The sequence below is a fragment of the Cyprinodon variegatus genome, unplaced genomic scaffold (assembly GCF_000732505.1).
Source record: "Cyprinodon variegatus isolate N-32 unplaced genomic scaffold, C_variegatus-1.0 Scaffold138, whole genome shotgun sequence".
Lineage (NCBI taxonomy): Eukaryota > Metazoa > Chordata > Actinopteri > Cyprinodontiformes > Cyprinodontidae > Cyprinodon > Cyprinodon variegatus.
Window position 1 is genome coordinate 817245 of NW_015150591.1, and position 18380 is coordinate 835624.

The following is an 18380-nucleotide window of genomic DNA, read 5'->3' on the forward strand; positions in this document are numbered from 1 at the left end:
TTGTCAAACTTTTGGTGTCGATCATTCGATTTCATCCTGGACACTACAGAAAATGGGCTTAAAGTGTAAAAAACCGAACTTCTCCTTTAAAAAGGGGGGGTTGGACTTAGGTTTCAGCTCTAAATGCAGCGATAAGAGTTGATTCCTTTCTGCTATAATAACAACCCCCCACCCCCATGCAGGGGACAAAACATCTCACATGGATAACAATTGCCCCCGATGACCCCCTTTTCAGAGGCATAGATCAGTATCGGGTATTGCAGGCTAACAAAGAACCGAAAATGACCCCCCATTTCTAAGGGACGGACCCGTTCTTCTGGTTCAATCTGCATGTTGTCTAAAGCCGGGCATACACTAGGATTTGTTTTTTTTATTGTTGCACACAGCTACAGCTCGCACTGTACGACGAAACCCTGTTGTTTTGTTGTACAGTGTGAGTTTACAGCTCACAATGCATGTTCAGGATGCTCTGATGCGATCTACCTGCTCATGCTATACGTCTCAAAACCACGTTGGACTCGAGTAGAAGAGGAATATGAAGATCATTAGAGTGAAATGCGCTGCCTTGGAAATTTGTGCAATTTTGTGTGACGTATTTGGGCAAAGACATGGCTACTACTGTCTGTCAATTCTACAGAAATAACTCAATTTCACTCGCACCCCTGCCATGCTGCTGTGTTTTCATCTGAGAGGAAAAAGAAGAGTCCTTGTTAGCGCACTGAGCGATTTGACTGAAAATCAAACGTTTTCTCCCAACCTCACGATTCCTAATCGGGAGGTGGTCGTGAGAGGCTGATCGCCCCTCGATACCCCCTGTACAATACACAATGCACGATAAGGCTGAAAGTCGGCCCAATCGTAAAAATTCTTACATGCCACGAAAGTCGGCCCGAAAAGGGCAAAAAAAAATATTTTTTAATTGCAGTGTAAGCCCGGCTTAAGCCAAAACAAGTTTTAGATCTTCAAACTAAACGCTAATTCTGACATTTTGAATTGAAAAGCTTTGTGGATGGGAAGTGAAATGTCTTCAAACTAGGAACCAAAATCCAGTGGATTGTTGTTGTTATTTTACTTTTTTGGAATGGCTGTGACCTGGATGAATGACAATCATCACCAGCATTAAACTGGCTTATAGTTATGCTAATTAATAAAGCAGCAATGCATTTAACATTGCTTTGGCAAATACTACTAGATTAAATGCATCATGTAATGTAAATCCCTTTATTGTCCCACAATGGGGAAATTAACTCTTTATTCGACCCAGCCCCTTGCGGAGCAGTGGGTTGCCATTGTGTGGCGCCACGTTTCTCCTATTTTAACTTTAGAGCAGACTAAAATATCTATTTCCAACAATGCTGACCTTTTACATGTTTTAAGTTGTTCGCAGCATTAGATTTATTTGCTGTTTATGTTGTAGATAAAATAGTTTTTGCCTCATAAATCAAAGTAAAAGCAAAGACCAACACTGATCCTCGGAGCATTTTAAAACTGTCAAGCCTGGATAAACAACCTGTTCAAGTACAAAATAACATTTGACAGTTTTTTTTTCCTTTTACTACAACAGATAAAGACCATTGGAATTCAGATCTTGTATATCTTATATATTATATATCTACTTCAAAAAGAAATGAAAGCCACAGGTTTCACTGGTGCCTTCATGGATAAACTAGGGGGGAGAACTGGCATGTGTCGCGATAAGATATCATCACCACATAACATCACTGTACATTGCAATATTTTTCACAAATATCAAAATTAATGTATAGATACAAAGGTGTTGTATATGTTCATCAGAAGATATTGATCAGTTATATAGGTATCCATGTTGTTTAGGGTTTGAATCAGTCCACGTCTCCCACTGTGAGTGCATTAACTACAAGGGATCAGAGATTGCATAAACGCTTGAAGACTAAATTTGATTTTGAAAATCCAATACCAAAAACAGCCAGAAGATGGCAATAGTGCATCTATATCTAGTTTGAATGAGAGGTCGTATTACGTGAGGAAAGCACAAACCCTTATTTAGGGCTGTCGCGGTTGAGGAATTCCCCCTGCGATTTTTCAAGGAGGCTAAATATTGCAATATGCGATATTATTGCACCATCTTTTTTTCTTTATTCTAATCTATTTATTTCGCAAATGTGTTTGCATATTGTTAAATTACCAACTACATGGCAAAATCCTTTGAAACAGGGCGCTTAAACATTAAAAAAAGGTTATAAAAAGACATGGCAATTTTATAACACTTTATTGAACGCAGATCAAAGGGCAGTAATGGCACAGATATGCCTCATTTCTCCGACTGAACTTAACAAAAACAAAATTCAGAAGAAGGCTGAACTTTTAAAGGCTAATTTGACTGCAGCATCTTTAATAAAAAAATAAATTAATTAATTAAAAAAAAGTTGCCTCATGACTGGCAGGAGGTGGTGGTAGCCGCGCCGTAACAGCTGGGTGGTAGCTAGCTAAATAAGCCTTTGAATTCGTTGTTTCCACGATTTACTTGAACCGTTTTGCCGCAGATTTTACAAATTGCCTCATTTAAATTGTTCGGCTCCCCCTTTTAATTTGGCTGAAAACCTAATTGCTCCCAAAGGGACGAAGTAACATTTGGTTTTGATACCAGTGCAGCTGCCATTGTATCCTTCTCAACTGTTGACCCAAGATGCGGTGATGGTGGTGGCCGGTTTTGTAACGCGGTGAACTTCTTAATATCGCGATATTTCATTCGTGCGGTTACCGCGACAGCCTTACCCTTATTTTTAACTCGCATACACGGTCAGTTATTGACGATGGTAAATCAGCTGTTGCCGTAGCTCCCGGCAAACGTGCAGTGTGCGCGGCTTCACGGACAGCAGTTTGGGTCTAATTCATGTTTGCCTACATCTTTTTGCCGCTGGATGGGTAACTAGACTTCCTGGAGCAAAGCGTGCCGGAATTCATGAACTGCATTGTGCCCAATCCTTGCAATTCCATTTAGGGATGCACGATATAATCGGCCCCCTATCGGTATCGGCCTGTATCGGCCTTAAAGCTTAATATCGGACATCGGCCACCCCACCGATATTTAACCCGATATTAGATCAGCTTCTGAGTTTTTAAAGTCTAAATAAAAATGAAAAAAAATACTACTTCTTCTTCTTCCTCAAAAACTTCTTTTTTACAGACTTAAAAACTTCTAAAGACGAGGGAAAAAATATTGATACATTAAAATATCACAATATCTTCATATGCTGATATATTGCCATTTAAAAACACCATACCAATCTCTTTTACTAATGAAATATTGCAATATTTCATTAGTAAAAGAGATTGATACGGTGTTTTTAAATGGCAATATATCAGCATATGAAAATATATTTGAGTATATTATTTTTCAAAGTGTCAGAAATGGATAACAAAACTGCTATTTTCAATGACTACTTATTTTTGTCCAGCTTTAACATCGGTATCGATATCGGTTATCGGCTACATGAGTTTTAAAATATCGTCATATCGGATATCGGCCAAAATCCCAATATCGTGCATCCCTAATTCCATTCTCTCTATTTATCGTCCTTCTCTTCAAAAACAAAGTTTCATTTATTTCGTTTTTTACTTTTAATATGTCTCTCCGTTGAATGGAGCCGTAAACGGCGTGGGTGACTTTCCCTTCAGCACTGTGCCACAATCTATTTGGCGACTTGAGCAAGAAACTAGAGTAGAAGGTACCGTACATGTTTTCCTAAGACCCGCCACCTTCTTCTTCTGTTTTGCTAATACTGTTAGCTTTAGAGCGCTCCTTCGCTACCATTGGCAGACAAACGCAAGAGGGATTTTGATTGTCTTTTTTATTTTATTTTTTTATTTACTCAATTTACTTTCAAGTGATTTTATTATTTATTTATTATTATTATTTTTTTTCCCACGGGCAATCACTACGAACCAAAAATTTGGCCTGGGGCCAGAATACTTTAATCCCTGGCATTGTTTTAAGTACGGTAGTAAAAATGTTTTGTTTTTAAAAAAATCGATACTAGGAACTTAAGATCGATATTATATTATTTCAGTAGCCGAAAATCACGATATATCACCAAATCTATGTTTTCCCCACACCCCTGTAATAAATGTGGAAAAATATTTGCAGCAAATAAACCAAATATTTGCATTAAGACATAAAATGTTGTTTTTAGGTGGAAACTGCAACGATTTTAATCCTTCAATACATTCAACAAAACCCTTTAAGCATCTTATGCTGCAAAATAACATGAATCTTAGTAAATTGGTTCCTTTGAATACTTTTAAGCTGAGAATTAGATGTTTTGAGTTAGACTCCCTCACATGTCAATGTTTTCATTGAAATTTCATTGTAAGTGCATATTTGGCTTTTATGTGTGTGTGTTGTACGTATGCAATGATATGATGTAATTTTGATGCCTATCTTGGCCAGGTCTCCCTTGCAAAAGAGATTTTTAATCTCAATGGGTATTACCTGGTTAAATAAAGGATAAATAAAAAAATAAAAATAAAATTATAACCAGACATGCATCGATCCACCACCCAAATAAGCTTAGTATTATTTTCTTTATCAGAAATGTTACCCAAGTCCAAAAATAAACTTTTTTTAACCACATGCTTTAACTGAAATCAACTAACTTAATTATATGTCCTTTTTTATTAATCATAATTAGACAAAAGGTTTGAGAAATATGCTTTGAAAAACACATCTGGATAATCTGTAGCTATTTTCATCTGTCAAATAACATGTAGTTACTGTAAGGAGGGTGGAAATTCTTTCTAATTTCGACTACTAATTTAGATCTGATATTTATAAGCATAAAAATGCCAGCTGGGTTTGCCACGCAAAGCTTGGTGCTACAAAAAAAAACACTCCTTACCATGGATGGCATCTTTAAGCTGCTCTAGGCTCTCTTCATTTGACGCGTCCGTACACATCTCTTTATTTTCTGCTTGATCCTTTATCAACATTTCACCTTTTGCCCACGAAGTAGGATGACAGTACAGTCTGTGGTCTCTTAATGCCCAGGAGTGCTCCATGCTAACCGTTATAGGGCTCGGAGGAGCAAGCACAGCAGATCTAGAAGCTTCCACCTCCACAGGCGAGGACGTTTGGTCATTGTTTCTTGGCGAGGTAACATTTCCATTGGGCAGTGGTACTGGAAGGGAAACCTGATCAATCCCATCTTTCATTTGGTCCACCTGCATCTCAGAGTCTAGGTCTACAGAAGTCTCTACGCTTGTAGCGGATTTCAGCACCCCATCTGCAAATTCAGTCGCGGCAACGTCGTCTTCCTCCATCTCCTCCTCCGAGTCAGACAGGTGGACCAATTCTCCATTTCCAATAAGAGGTTTACCTGAAGCTGAGTTTTTTTGGTGCTCGTGGTCCGTCTGTACACCCTGCATTTCCTCCGGTTCCTCTACCGACGCCGATTCATCTAAGGCACCCATACTTGTGACATGACCTATATCGGCACTTTTTATTTGATTACCTTCCATTTCTGCCTGTCCTCTGCCTCGACCGCGGCCGATCGGTCTTCCCCTATATGTAGCTCCTCTGCCTCGCCTGTGGCCGATTGAACTTCCCCTAACTGCAGCTCCTCTCCCTCGACCTCTCCCCAACATGGCCCCTCTGCCTCGCCCTCTGACCGCTAATGCTCCTTGGCTCGCTGGTCCTGAATACGATGGGTCCTCTTCCCTTTTATCAACATATGTCTTCTCTGCTGCTACAGTCATCCCTGTAGGTGACGCCAACATGTCCTCGTTTGTCAGGGTGGCTCCATTTGTTTGAGCAGCACAGTCATTTTTTGGTCCATCTTCCGTGATGGCTGCAACCGGCTTGGGAGCAGGGCTTTGTGACCGAGGTACAGGGTTCTCCACCTCCTCCAGGCCATCATCTTCACTGCATGATTTTTGTATGTCTTCCTCACTTAAATGAAGGCTCCTGATACGCGTCAACTGTGGTGGTTTTCTTTCAGGGGTGTCCCCGAGGTATTTACTGGCTCCTCTACCTCTACCCCTCCCTCTCCCCCTGCCTGAGGTTGCGACATTGTGTCCCTTACTGTTAGGGCCACAGCAATCACAGGCCTTAGGAGTCCTTTTCCTGGCTGATCTACGGCCATTGATTTGGTCCTGAGCAGAGGTCGGTGTCTGTGTCTGGGGCCTGATGGATGCGGCGCTCGTTTTAGTGCTTGGTTTTGCTGTGGTTACATGGCGATGTTCATCAGTAGGAGGCGATAATGCTGGATGGGAAGTCAATTCTGCAGAGGTTTGCTTTAGTTCCTGTTCTGTAGCACCTCTGGGACAAGACAAAAGGGGTGCTTTAGAACACACAGTCAGGTGAAGCGAGTCAGACGGCGTTGTCATTGGGGAATTAGAGCTGCTGTGAACCATGACGTCCAGCTTCGGCTCTTTAACCCCATCCCTCTCCACACTGCCGTCCCCTTCTCCCTTTAAGCTTATCTGCTTACAGTAAAGGTATATTGATCCACCCTTTACATCTCACACGTTCCTCCACGTCTAATTGGAAAATTCGCACGGACAACAGAAGGCGAGATGAAACGGCTTCTCTGGGTCACAGCGACACCATGGTCTCCTAAACATAGTGAATACAAAAAAAGGACATTACATTCATTTGTTATTTTGAAAATAAACATACATAAAAAAACTAAAATTAATCAGATGCTTTCAGATTAAATTTAATTTTAATCCTGATGACATTTTGTTTAGGCCATTTTCTTTCCTAAAGCTGCTACAACATGTGCTGTCAATATAAAAATCATAAAAGGATTATTTAACTTTATGTCACAACTGATTTTAACTCTTCTGCGCATTAATATTGCTTTTGATAAAAAAAAAAAAAACAGATTTCTGTAAATGGTTAAAAGCAGCATGAACAAAACAGAATTGTATTAAAAATGGTCTGATTTGTATTTTTATTTCTGTGCAATATAATAATTTCTTTGAAAAAACTATAAAGTTTGGATTTTACTAACTTTAAGCGAAAAACAAAAAAGGTTTGAAACATGAAACTCTCTGTATAGTGAACTCGGTTCAGTTTTACCTTTTCAAACTAAATAACTTTAACGTGTCAATTACATTTTAAATAGCTGAGATGCAGGTGTCTGCAGATTCTGTAGATTTCATTGTTATTCTAATGACTAACTGCACGTTGTCAAAAAAAAAAAAATTTTTTAAAAAAACCAAAAAAAAAAAAACGGGGGATAAATGCTTAAAATGACAAAAAATCTAAGAGAAACGGTGGTAAATGGAGAGGTAAACGTCATCATCCCAGGATGTTTTCCTCCTAATCCCACTGACTACTGTTTAGCATCCTCCATCAGTGACGACAAACACCAACAATTCCTCTAAAGATGATAATTAACGCTACAAACTTAATTAATATTATCCAACGCGTTGCATTATAGAAATCCAACATATACACGTATATTAAACTCTGTTAATAACCAACAGATTCGTTCTGGAACCGTACGGCAACATTTCCCAAAGTTTTGCATAAGTTTTCTATATCTCCGAAGCTAGCTGCCATGGCTAGCTGCAGACAAAACACAAAGCGGCAATTTCCTCCATTTTCAGAGGGAAGTGCGAAAGCGTTTGACCAAGAAGGAACTACGACCCCAGTTTCTAAAACAATAAAGCTTTGCACAGGCTAAAGCAAAAGCATAAAATCAAAATAGACGTCGTTAAACGTAACCTTGCCTGTAAAAAAAATATCAAGCTGGGTTCCGTCTGGCCACGATTTGAAGAAACAATCCGAGCCTTCGTCGCCCCTTCATTGCGTCATCACGTTGTCTTCTTCTACTCAATCTAAGCGACGTCCGGTGTTGTGTCGAAAATATGCCCCCCCCCCCAACCTGAACACCGAGTCTATTTTCATAAATTTTTTATGTGTTGTTGGGCTGTGCATATTCATAGAAATTTATAGGTTCAAAGTTTTTATTTCCAAATATTTAACTACGAGCTCATTAAAAAGTTAAAATTGCCTTTGCCTTTGTCTTTTTGTAACTGGGTGCATCTAACACCGAGTGTACATTTTTGGGCACAACACCCCCCCCCCTATTTTAAACAGTGGATTTAGATTATTAACAATATCTTCACAGACTTTCCGTGCAAACAAATCTTGTAAGACTTTAATAGTTAAGGGTTACCTTAAGGTTAGAAATATGCTCAATTCTTGAAAGTATTTTATTAAGTTATTTAGTAAATTGTAAGTTGTTGAAGAAGTTGTAATGAATCTTTTGTTGATAATATTATAATATTCCACATTATTCAATTTACTGCTTCAATCATTGCAGAAATAATTGTTATACAGTTAATTGGTTTTTAGTTGAATATTTATTAGACAATAGACATCTCCCTGCTCCTACTAAACTGTGTAATTTTAAAATAGACATTTATACAGGAAACAATAAAACGTTGAACATGCTTTATACATGTGCTTGGTAAAACTAGCTTCTATAAAGCTTTCACTAATTAAAATGTTTATTTAAATTACAGCCGACTTGATTTTTTTTTTCCTATTTTGAATAAGTATTGACAGAAAATATGATTACTTCTTCTGTGCCTTATACAGTAGGATACCAAAATATTCCAGCATTTTTTAACTGATTGAATGGGTTATAACGGGTTATCTTTTATGACGCCAGAGGGCGCTGCTGAGACGTTTTGGGGGGATTTACAATAACTGCCCAGTAGATGGGAGTGAAATAGATGAGTGACTGATCTCCCCAAGTAACTGCTAAAATTATAGACCCACAGACAGCTGTAATATATCCTGATTTTAGGGTTGTAAATGTATGTGCAATGGTTGCATAAAACATATGTATTACTTTATTACTTTAATGTAACTTTACTTCTTTTTTATTAATTTGTTTAAGGCTTTCCAACAAAAAGTTAAAAAGCAAGCACTGGACTTTGTTTTCCAAGTCTGAAGTCGTTTCAAACGTTTTTTTAAAGGATTTTTATATTATTACTCAGGGCAAATCTAATTATAAGAGATGCATGAATCTGTAACATCAGTTTTATTGAAATTACTAATTAAGTACAAATTTTTCCTGGCTTAGATCTACATAGGAAACACTGACTATTTAATGTGACATGATATACTGTATAAGAAATGTTTCAATTGCCTTCCAATATTATATTTACAAATACAACTCAATAAAGATGGTAATCATTTTTTAACTATTAAAATGAATTTAAGCTGCATTTAAGAATGTAAATATATTAAAATGTGAAAAAAAGAAAATAATGTCTTCCTTATAAAACTATACTTGCCTTAAGTAAGACAAAATCACCTGGTAGCACATTAAAATGCAATTATATATATTTAAAAACATGTAAATATTCTATAAATTATATATATATAAAAAAAATCTTTTCACTTTCATCCAAAACTCCCTTTTTGAACCAATGACCTTTACTTGATCATAACAAAGAAACAAATTCACAAGACTTACTTCAATTATTCTCCTCCTAAAAAATAAGTGTGAAAAAGTTCTTATATTGTTTTTATTTTAATGTCATTTGAAATAAAACTAAAATTCTCCCAACATTAAATAAAATATACTGTGGTCTTTATTATTGTTAATATAAAATATAATAATCAATAACAACCAGAAACGATGTGTGGTGATAAACTTTATTTACAAAAACAAACTGGACAAGAGAACAATAAATAGGACTTGGTACAGAAAAAGTAAAGCAATAAATCTGAACTATTAAGAATGAATCTAAATAGTTGAAAGTTACCTGGTAGAAAATATTAACATTGTAATTACAGTTTGAAAGACTTTGGCTGTTTCCTGACTTTTCAAAGATTGAATAAAACCACTACAGCTAAATCTTAAAAAAAAAAAAAAAACTAATAAAAAAGAAGGGAAAAACAAAAATATTGGAGACAGCATCGAAATATTTCCAGAGAAAAAACAATGCTGTTGCTATTTTTACATAAAGTCAGTGCTATACTTTTCTCCACTAGCAGAATAAAAAAACATCAGAAAACAAACGGCTATTTACAATAGTTTATGACTTGAAAAATATAAGGTTGTCAAAGTTATTAGTCTCATACAGACACCAAACAATGCAGATATTTAAACAATAATTAATTTCCCAACAAAAGCTATGGTTTTCACTGAAGCGAGGGAAAATTTAATATGGCTGTATTAATGTGAGCACATTCATAAATGCTATGCTGCCTCATACATCCCACAGGTACAGTAAAAAGTGGCTCCACATACAGGTATAGTTTATTTTTCTTCCAAAACACTGAAAAACTGAACAATAGATTACAGTTATTTTCAAATGAATCTGTTTGGCATCTGAATTAATAAAGGAATACAGTTCAAAGCAGGAAATAAATTGAATGTAAAAACCTATATTACATTTTTGCACATGGTTTCTGCCATTAAGATCAGCTGGTAGGAAACAAGAAGGTAGAAACATTGACGCTGGAAAAGATGACCACGGTGCAGCAAAGAGTCACCATTATGTGGTAAAAACGTAAAAAGTAACATGCAAAAGAACCACAGTCATCTACAATGTGCATAATAAAATAAAAAAAAAAAGGTACAAATGAATTCAGAATACATTCATGTATATGCCTTGCTCCAGAAATGAATGCCACTACCTATGAAAATGTGTTGTTAATTGCTGGGGTGTGAATGCTCTTTGAGACGGCCGCTCCGGTCCTGCCGCCTGTGGTCAGCACCTGTAGCTGCACCCGGTAAACGCTGTCAGCCTCAAGCTCATCAACAGTGATGGAACGTTCAGACTGTAGGAAGTAAAACAAACACAAGTTGCAGGAGTTAAATGCTTAAAAACTTTAAACTTTAGAAATAAATCTTAGATATAGAGTAGCACCGAAGACCTAAATCTGCCCTTCTCATTTTACACTGAAAAAAGTACATCAAAGTAGGCGCATTTTCTTGAAATAAGAATAGATACGAAATAATTGAAATAAGAGTAGATAAGCATTACCAATATAAAGTGCAGCAGTGATCAGAATGTAAATAATGTAGAAAAAAAGAGAAAACAGTTTAAATTATGGTCCAAAAGGGCATTAATATGACATTTCAGTGCAGCTCAAAAATAAATATGGTGCAAAATGCAGTAGAAGGTTGAGTTGGGTCCTATTGAAAAGGATTATAAAATTCAGCACGTTGGTATTGCAAAATAAGTGGATTTTTCCTATATTTGAGAAGATAAGTCAGACAATATGTCAACCAAATAAGGTAATTTACATTAGATATGAGAAAAAACAAACATTTTATTTTCTATCCATAATGTCTATTTTATTATCTTAAGGGCATAAATATTAATTCCACTGGCAGATTAAGGGAAATTACACTTATTTTAAAGTATTTTAACTTATTTTCAGTTTTCTTTCCCTTGCTGTGTTTATACAAAATGATACAGCTAATTGATTTCTACACCTTTCAGAAGCCATTACAACAAAAGTGTTTCAGGTCGTGTATCTAAGTAAAGTATAGCCACATAGTAAAGCACATTTCCCACCTCGTATCAATGCTTTCTTAATGATTGAGCAACTGTTACCAAATCAGTCATGATTATGTACTTTATTTTGGAAAGCAGGAGACTTAAAACTTGAATAAAAAATCCAGGACAGGTGGTTGAGCTCAACAATGCTGCTTTTCACATGAAACAATGTTTTTGTGGGTGAATATAAAAGGCACTCAGCTTTACTGGGAAAAAGAAAAAGAGGGACAACAAATTGCCCTTAAATAAAGGTCTGGTATACATGCAACTGTCTGCACTTGACTGTTTAGGTCGTTACACACAAAAATCTCTTTATTATTCTGCATGTTTAGTGCAGGACTGATTGGTCACATATAAACGGCCAATGTGAGAATTCTGCAGGAAGCAGACTTTGCAACATATTTGGTAACCGTCAGCTTGGGGGCTCAAGCAATGTTCAAATGCAGTCGGGTATTCACACCTTTTCTGATTACCAGTATTAAAAAAATTAAATTAAATTAAAAGCAAATAAATAATAATAAAAGTGAAAAAAATAGCAAAGCTACCCTCAAAAGGAAATACATCCTAACGAAGCCAATAGATGTGGTCTTCATTTGTCACAATCATTGTAGGAAATACAGGTTAAGGATGCAAAACACATAAAACCATGGCTCCAACTCCTCTTTTATGTTATTTTTTAGATTCAGTGTAGGTTATTTTTCTATTAACATACCTGTCTTCGCTATTATTGGAGATATTACTATCTTTTGTTTTTAGGTTGTGAATAATGGTCTGTTCCATTCTCCAGCCAGCAACTGAGTGCAGGTACAGTTATGTTTGAATGTTTATGTGCCCTTCTATTAAAGTCAGAAAAAAAGAAAATGGAAATAATGACATAGATTTTGAATATTTATATATACATATGTATATATATTAAGAAATAAAACAAGTAATCAAGCCTGATGTAGCTCCTGAACCAATAGTTTTTTTCTGTAATGTTCTGAAAATGTTCGTTTAGAGTTTTGCACCTGCTGACAGATATGTTGATTCGCTGTTCATAAGCAAGATAATTTAATTCTCTGCTTAGTTTTTGATTTTTTGGGAATATAAAAAAAAATAACAATCTGAAATTGATATTTTATTTGACTAAATCATAATTAAGTTAATTCTATTATTACCTTTTTCAGTTTAGTGTGAATTTATCATTTAAAGGGAGGGTATGTAAACGTTCAAGCACAATTGTACAAAAGACAGAAACAGAATCTCTTTAGTTTACAAATAATTGTTTAGGGACTTCATGTGAAATGGAAAACCAACCTGTAAATTCTTTATTTAACACAAGTAGCTCCTGTATAAATGGTGGGGGTGTATGAACAAACCTGTCGTGTTTGCTTTGCCTTACCAGTGCAATAGTTTGGGTCTGGGAGATAAGAGCATCTTCATGCCTCGGTTCTGCAGGACTGAGCTCAGGCTGCAGACTCCAGGTGAACTGGAAGCCCTCCACAGCTGCTGAGTCAACTGCATGATGGGACATCCTCCAGCGAAACGTTGTGAGCAAAGTACCATTGACTTGATGGAAGTCTGCAGTCAGTCGTTCTGGACGCAGTACCACCTTTCTCCCTGCCAGGGGGCGCTCTAAAACAAAAATAGAAGGAAATATTTAATCATTTTCTTATTTATACACAACACTGGTATGAATTAGTTTACTGTTATTTAAGAATTATTAACACTAAAAAAATTAAATCTCTTGTAAAAATGTCCCATTTCAACTTTAGTTAATTTAATTAATGTTTTAAATGGAAAGTCTGTTACCGTCTTTGCTGCATGGTGAAGCTCTGTCTCCTCTGACCCTAAAGGAGGAGCAAGTCGGGGTTGTAACCCAGGCAACAGCCTCTACCTTCGGATCAGCCGCCATTGCCACTGAGACCCTGTACTTGCAGGCAAATTGCAGACCTTTAATAGTGTGGTGTTTACCCTGCAGAGAAGAGAAAACTTAAGTGGAGAGGCAGCTAAAAGTGTTTAAAAAAAGTTATATTCATTTTAACTAAATGTGCATCAACAACTTTCATTAAAACCAAGGATGCTTAACTCATACACATTTCCTCTACTTATTGTTTCAGCACCTGTCTTTCACAAGCACTTGTTCACTCCAATATAAAATAAACACTCGGACAAACCCTGGCAGCTTTACATGGCAACAAATCTTACCGCTTCAAAAAGCCTGGAATTCACTTCTGTAAACTCAGCAAATTGCGCACAGCAGTTTTATATGACATGTCTTGGATGAAATGTTACACCTCTGGCTCAACATTGGCTCAACAGAGGGAGTAGTATCAATCAAAAAAGAACAAACGATATACTATATGACAATTTATTTGAATTTGTGAGTGCCTTGGAAAAGAATTCACTTGAACTTTTCACATTTTGTCATGCCTCAACCACAGACCTAAAGACATTACTGAAATGATGTGATAAAGACCAAGCAGCGCTCTAGATAAACCACGGTTAATTTTAATAAACAGTTTGAAGCTGGGTTAGTCAACAGAAGAATATAGCAACCTTTCTGCATCCCAGGACACTTTTAAAATTTCTCATCTAAGAGTAGATAAACTGGTAAAACTCTAAACAAAGACATTGACATGCACCTAAACTGACAGACTGTGGATGGGAGCATAAATCATGGTTACTCTAACAGCTCAGCAGAAATCTCCTCAGTAAAAACTATTTTGTAAAAATAACAGTAAAAACCTGCCAAGTTGTCATAAATCCTCCCTGTCTGTTTTTCAGGGCTGGTTGGCTTCGCTCCATTGAGCAGATGCGACTTTCTCTTTCCTATCAACCCCATTTCTCACCGCTCTTATTATGCTTATTCAAATCTGCCTCTCTCTGTCAGTCTTTGCCAGATTGTCTCATCCTTATCTGTATCAGGATCATTCCAGTGATTGTATGCACACCCTGCCCTCACTGGTTCCTCTTTAGTGTCAATGTGCATCGTCTGCCTTCTGTGTTCCTGAGGTCAACTGGATTCTCTTTGGCTTCTGACAGTAGTGTCATGATCCTGGCACTGGTGGCTGGCTCATTCCATTCACCTGTTTAACACTTCCCGGTTTCTCCATCCATTTTCTAACATGCTTAATCCCAAGTTGGGGGGTGGTGCCTATCTCCAGCCGTCAATGGGCGAGAGGTGGGGTACACCCGGGACAGGTCGCCAGTCCATCGCAGGGCAACATAGAGACAAACAGGTCACAACCATTCACACCTGGTGGACTTTAGAGAAGCCAATTAACCTAACAGGCATGTTTTTGAACTGTGGAAGGAAGCCGGAGTACCTGGAGAGAAGCCATGCATGCTCAGGGAGAACAAGCAAAGTCCATGCAGGAAGACCCTGGGCTGGGAATCGAATCTAGAACCTTCTTGCTGCTACCCGGGCGGGCTGCTCAGGGGCAAGGCTAGGTTTCTCATTACCACTTATCCGATCCACCTGTTTCCAGCTCATTTATGTGCTGCTTGTTTTCAGCCACCAGAGTCAGATTATTTTAGCTGTTGGGAAAGTAACTCTAGCCATAAAGTAAGTCTGTTTTCTGTTTTGTGTATTGGAGTTTTTTGCCTCGCCCTTGTCTGCTCTGTCTGCTGTGGTTTTTTCACTGTTTTCCTGGATCGTGTTGGTTACTGAACCTGGACTGTTTCTCTTGGATTCTCCTTACGGACACCGTTGTTCCCTTAGCGTCAGCTGTCATCAGCTTATCGTCACTTGGGGCGCTGGAAGCAGCTACGGCTGCAAACGGTGGACAATCTCACTTTCGTCTGGGATCAGAATGGACTATGAACCAGGTCAGTGACATTTTGCTGCTAGTCATGATTAGCCCGACATTCCAGTCACTGACCTGTGTTTTCTACCTCTGCAGTGAATCCAGTTGTCCACCCCGCTGATGATCAGCTGCTTGCTGAGTTATTTTTTCTAAATAAAGCTTGTTGAAAACCACCCACCGGGGCTAGTCCGGGTCCCAGTGATGGTATGCTCCCCCCCGCCTGCCTTACTGTGCTTTCCGGACCATCCCCGGAGCTGACGGCTTGGTTCAGCTGCACTGTAGTCGACCAAAATCACAGACAGTTTTGAAATTCCTCCTGGACATTTTTTTAGGTATGAAAAGTAGGACATGTCCGGGAAAAAAAAGAGGACGTCTGGTCATCCTACCATATCAACTATTTGATGTTTCAGTGAGTGAGTGCTTGTTGCTACAGTATGATGCGTCTTTGCTCAGCAGCTTCGCTCGTTGTAAACCAACCAATCAGTGCACAGTGCATCTAAATATTCATGATCAAACCATAAAAGGAAGAAAACCTGTCGTTTCATTCTAGGGCTTTTAACCAGGCTGCCAATAAGGGCTCATAGAACAGAAAATATGCCATTTTCAGCCAAACCAATGTTACACACCCTATTCAGTGACCTTAAGGACCAGCACCAGATACCCTATATAATCATTCTATGACCCCTTTAGGTTTTTGAAATTTCCATTTTTCAAAATGTGTTTTTTTTTATTTTTATTTCCATTTACAAAACATATTATTTCATTGCAGTAATCATGGAACAAAATTCCCCACACTACTAGATTTCTTATCGCTTTCATCCACAACAACAAGCCAAAATATATGATAGAGGTACAGTAGATAAGATTGGAAGGGATTTCATGAGCAGGAATTGTTGCAGAAAAAGTACTTAATCAAAAATGTAAATTATTATTGAATGTGATATCTATAAACAAAATAGCAATAAATGCATGCAAATCTGAGTACAGACCCAATGAGACTAAGGCAAGGAGATGGAGACACATGAAACTTTAGATATCTTTAAAATATTGCTACCAGCAAATAACACAAAAGTGTGAATTAATAAAACGTCTGGACACCAGGTCATGTAAAGACGATGCGTACCTCCACCGTTATTGTTCTGTCTCCTCTTGTGACATTTGTACTGCAGGTGTGTGGATGCCACCGCAAAATAAAAGGACCTCGCTGTCTCTGCTTGTCTATAATATAGAAAACAGTGTGTAGAACTATGGCTTTTCTGTTTAATCCCAAATAAGATCTGCAGTTTAGTGCCTAACATCTACTCACTGTGATTAGAGCGCTTCCAGAACACCTTCACCTGCAGCTGATTGTTGTGGAAATGGGGGGCAGCGACCTCCAGCCGCAGATTTTCAGAGGGATTCGGAGGCAAATCCACATGAGTCCGACGGGAAGATTTGGGAAGCTGGGAGGAAGAGGAGGAGGATGCTTGAGAGGGAGAAGATGGTAAGGATGAAGACGACGAGGAAGAGGGCAGCTCATTTGAGATGTCTTCACCTTGGAGGAGAGGACAGAGTTTTTATGGTTTTAGTTTGCAGAACTGAAGATAGACCCACAATTCAATGTAAATATGTGTACTGTTTTAAAGAGATATTTAAATGTCCTTTATAACCTTTATTTTACTGACATGTTGAAATAAACCAGACTAAACTGTTTACTAATTGTCAGAATTATAAGGGAGAGAAACACTCTTATTTTCTTCAAAGTCAGCCATTTACAACAACAAACATTTTTTAAAGTATGTATAAAAGCTAGTGGAGTAAATAAAATGCTGGCTATTGTGATAAAGTATTTTAAGCATATGAAATCTGTTACACAACACATGGAATCCCTAATAAATGTATTCCTAAAAAACATAATAAAATCATAAAAGGAGAGCAGATGTATTGGAACTTCCTGGTCTTTTGTTAATCCACAGACACTGATTGGTTTAATATATTTCCCAAGTGACCCTCATTAGTACAGCGTACCAAGTTCCACATGTTCCACCGGTTATAATACGTCTGGATTATAAATGGTAGTAAGCTCCATATGAAACTGTTGCTATGTGGTTTTGGTGAATAAGTTGCAGCTGGCTGTAACTCTGCTCGACTGACCAACAGGTCAGCTATAAACACCGCTGCTGCTTCGAGCATCACTGGCTTATTTCACTGTACTCCATGTTTCAGTGCGTTTCAGTGCAAAGAACCTGTACAAAGAACATGCTGACAGTCAGCAAAACGCAGCAGCTCTCAACAAAACAGGAAAATTCATTAATTCTTTAGTGTTTTTCTTGGCAAACAGCTGAGTTCAGGGGACTGCCTTATATCATGAGTACACACTGATGTCATGACAGCTTAAAGTTATATTCAAAATAAGCATGTGATGACTATAATTTGGAGTGAGATCGCAGTCTGCTTCGCTGTGAGAATGGTTTGTTTAGAGTGACACAGGTTGTTCATTTTACACACATTTTACACATGCATGTTGAATGTAAGCCAAAAAAAGTTTCATATGACCAGAGAATCATCTCTGTTATGTCCTCTAAATATTTGAGGTAACATAGAGGCATGCTAACATTTTTTTTGTGCTTTTTTTTTATTGCCAGATCTGTGGAGAACAAGACCGATCCCTGTCCTGTCAGCAGACAGTCCCACCTGAGCTCTGGACCTTTGCAGCTCCTCCAGAGAAATCATGGGTCTCTTTGTGTTCTCTGTTTTCTATTTTCTCTATATTTGAGCTTGCAACTAACTTCCTATGTTTTCAGTTGTGTCACACCTTTGTCTTTTTGGATGATAGTCTAAACCAGGGGTTACCAATGTGGTGCCCGCGGGCACCGAGGGGCCCCTCATGGACCACATTGGGTGCCCTCAGACTTCTAAAAAAAGAACAATTCACTAGGGATGCATGATATAATCGGCCCCCTATCGGTATCGGCCTTAAAACTGAATATCGGACATCGGCCACCCCACCGATATTTAACCCGATATTTGATCAGCTTCTGAGTTTCTAAAGTCTAAAAAAAAAAAAAAAATACATACTACTTCTTCTTCTTCCTCAAG

At 37.8% G+C, this 18380-nt stretch overlaps 2 protein-coding genes across 2 annotated transcripts in view; both read right to left on the reverse strand.

The window, feature by feature from the left end:
* LOC107085968 (sentrin-specific protease 5-like) overlaps positions 1–6589 on the reverse strand; it is a 25439-nt gene extending 18850 nt beyond the window's left edge. Inside the window, exon 1 of the mRNA XM_015376670.1 lies at positions 4878–6589. Within this exon, the coding sequence (XP_015232156.1) occupies positions 4878–6390 (1513 nt within the window). The 5' untranslated portion in view covers positions 6391–6589. The remainder of the gene's footprint in view (positions 1–4877) is intronic.
* Positions 6590–9883: 3294 nt separating this feature from the next.
* Positions 9884–18380, reverse strand: part of LOC107085946 (anosmin-1-like) — a 102772-nt gene continuing 94275 nt past the window's right edge. Inside the window, exons 9-13 of the mRNA XM_015376642.1 lie at positions 16609–16852; positions 16426–16520; positions 13306–13468; positions 12896–13128; positions 9884–10789 (exon numbers count right to left, since the gene is read on the reverse strand). Coding sequence (XP_015232128.1) covers positions 10646–10789; positions 12896–13128; positions 13306–13468; positions 16426–16520; positions 16609–16852 — 879 coding nt within the window. The 3' untranslated portion in view covers positions 9884–10645. The remainder of the gene's footprint in view (positions 10790–12895; positions 13129–13305; positions 13469–16425; positions 16521–16608; positions 16853–18380) is intronic.